The sequence below is a fragment of the Loa loa genome (assembly GCF_000183805.2).
Source record: "Loa loa unplaced genomic scaffold supercont3.370, whole genome shotgun sequence".
Lineage (NCBI taxonomy): Eukaryota > Metazoa > Nematoda > Chromadorea > Rhabditida > Onchocercidae > Loa > Loa loa.
This window is the reverse complement of record NW_018108550.1, coordinates 36,632-39,558: the sequence shown is the minus strand read 5'-3', so window position 1 is coordinate 39,558 and position 2,927 is coordinate 36,632. Positions and strand designations below refer to the sequence as shown.

Below are 2,927 nucleotides of genomic sequence, written 5' to 3'. Positions count from 1 at the left end.
CAAATATTAATTGTCAAACAAATAAATTGAAATAAATAATTGATCATGATAAGCACAGCAAGAAATGCCACAGATCAAATGATAAACCAAATGATAGACAGATCAAATAATCAAATGATAATAAATGATAAAATGATAAATTAACAATTAACGATACAAATGATAAATTAATAATACAAATGATAAATTAATAATACGAACTAATTAATAATAAAAAATTATTACCTGCAACGAATTGTTAAAAAATCGGAAAAATTTTTAGCAGATAGCTGAAAATAATGTTGCATAGTTGCTGGTTCAAATCTCAACCGTTTTTGTTCATTATTGGTTAATTCTTTTCGTGGAAAAAGATCTGCATAATATGGTGGACATTTTCTATCTGATGGTGTCATCGTGAAAAAACTCGAATAGTTAACATGTTGTGCTATAAACATATAATGCATATCATACCAAGATTCATGTTTTTCCATTGAACAAACTGAAAATATTTTAGAATTCATGGTTCAAAATAAGATGTTTGCAATATTGATAAATGTTTATATTAAGAAAAGAAAAAAGAAAAAGGAAAAAGAATGAATCAGTGACAAAACCAATATCAATAATTTATGCTACTTTGATATTAGTTAAATTTTATATTAAAAATGAAAATTATAATTGGAAATTAAGAATGAACCTATGATAAAACCAATATCAATAATTTATGCTACTTTGATATCGATAAAACCAATGTCAATAATTTATGCTACTTTAATATTAGTTAAATTTTATATTAAAAATGAAAATTATAATTGGAAATTTAATTAATCATTTTGTAACGTTATGAATTATTTGTTGGAAAAAAAAGTTGTTTAGAGAAAATTTGAAAAAGTATAAGATCATTGATACTAAAATTTATTTATAAATAGTTTTTTCTTTCTCGGTACAAATTTTTAGGATAAAAAGAAAAATTAATAAAAATGACCATTTTGTAATACAGGAATTGCCATTATACAACCAAAATCTACACGACGTTCAATATCAGGAGTAGCATCAATTATCAGTAATTGTTGTAGAGCAATAATCACTTGAAATGGCTTATCACTCCATAAATTCATGGATAATTCTTCACCAGATCCATAATATGCAAAAATAGAAGAATTTTTCTCTATCTGAAATTTATATCAAACACAAAAAAAATCAATTTTATCGTTAAAAAATTAAAATTATAAATATTTGAAATTACCTGTAACTTGAATTCTCCAAAACATTTTAGTTATTAATTTTTGATATTAAAATGAAATTTATGAAAAAATTAATAGTATGATGTCCGAGTTATTGTTGCATTAATGGAATAAAAAAAAAAAGAGTTCTCTGTACTATTTACAGTATTCTGCTACTGCTTACAGTATTCCGTTCTTTATAGTATAATAACCGTGTAATCATGTTGAACTGTTCAAAAAAAAAGTGAAAAAAAGAGGAAATTAGTTAAATGTTTTTTCTAGTTAGAAAATAAATGCACGCAAAAAAAAAACAAAAAATTCCTTCTCATCCGATATCGTTTTACTTTACAGTATGTGCACGAATATACAGTACCATATGTGATAACTATTTTGTTGATAATATCCACTTTCGAAAAAAAAAAGAACTCATTCACTCAAAAACTAGCAAGAATACTTTCGTTTCATGAACAATTAGTTCTTTAACTGATAAATTTTAATCAGTGATACTAACTTTAGCAACAGAATGCAAAAAATTGAAAAAAAAAGACAGAAAGGAAAGGAAACTGTAAATATTCTTCATGAAGCTCTTTCGGCATGATATTATCATTAGAAATCAAATTATAAAAAAAAAAACCTACCGTAGCTCTAATTAAACCTACAGTAACTCTAATTTAATTGTAAATAAAATCTTTGCGAATAATCTTATTCCATAATTACTTATGATACTGATGTTTGTACACCTAAGTTAACTACAATTCTCAGTTGGATATTCAAATCGAATCAACTATTACAACGACATAGAGATCGTTGAATCGTTAACATTTAAAAAAAAAAAAAAATTGATGAAAATTTTATCAAAGAATAATACCGTAGCTTCAACATTGTAAAATTTTTCCATTCCATTAACATTTGCTATAATTGATATTTGTGTTGTTTGATTAAATGGTAAAAAATATATGATTGTATGACTATTATTAGCAATTGATTTAGGTAATGAAAATGAATACTTTTGGCCAGCCATTTGTTGTGGTAATACTGAAATATTTCATTTCAATGCTATTTTTTATGTATATAATACAAAAAGTATTAAAATTCTTTCATTTTTATTAATTTTCAAGAATTTATTTTATAGTATATATAACAGTAACATTATAAATTTATACATATATATACATTTAAAAGGTAAGGGATTGTTATTAGAATCATTAAAATGAATCTAACAATATTTGTGAATCTATGAATCTAACAATATTTGTGAATCTATGAATCTAACAATATTTGTGAATCTATGAATCTAACAATATTTGTGAAATCTAAAATGAATCTAACAATATTTGTGAATCTAAAATGAATTCTAACAATAAAACTAAAATGAATCTAATAGTATTTGTGAATCTAAAATGAATCTAACAACTACGAAACAAAACATTTCTTTTTATTGTTTATTGAAAATAAAACAGTTAAATTTGGTAGTTTTATCAAAAGTTTATCCAATTTATTAATTTATAAAATTTTTATTAATTCATTAATTTTCATAATTTCAATTCCATTTCTCACCTGGAAACATAATGGATCATAGTGTTACTGGTCAAAGTGATATAACAAAACAAATATGGAATAAGAATGTAAAATTATATTATAACTTTCATTAAGATTATCAATGTGCAGTAATATATGCATATATTTTACATATTTATATATTAACTATCAAGAAGATAATGGGAAAAT

General features: G+C 23.1%; 1 protein-coding gene across 1 annotated transcript; it reads right to left on the bottom strand.

Moving 5' to 3' along the window:
• Positions 1 to 947: 947 nt before the first annotated feature.
• Positions 948 to 1,422, bottom strand: LOAG_14179 (hypothetical protein; the record flags this gene model as incomplete). Its single annotated transcript, XM_003149677.2, has 2 exons — positions 948 to 1,148; positions 1,384 to 1,422. The coding sequence occupies 2 exons, from the start codon at positions 1,420 to 1,422 to the stop codon at positions 948 to 950; spliced, it is 240 nt and encodes a 79-aa protein (XP_003149725.2).
• Positions 1,423 to 2,927: the final 1,505 nt, after the last annotated feature.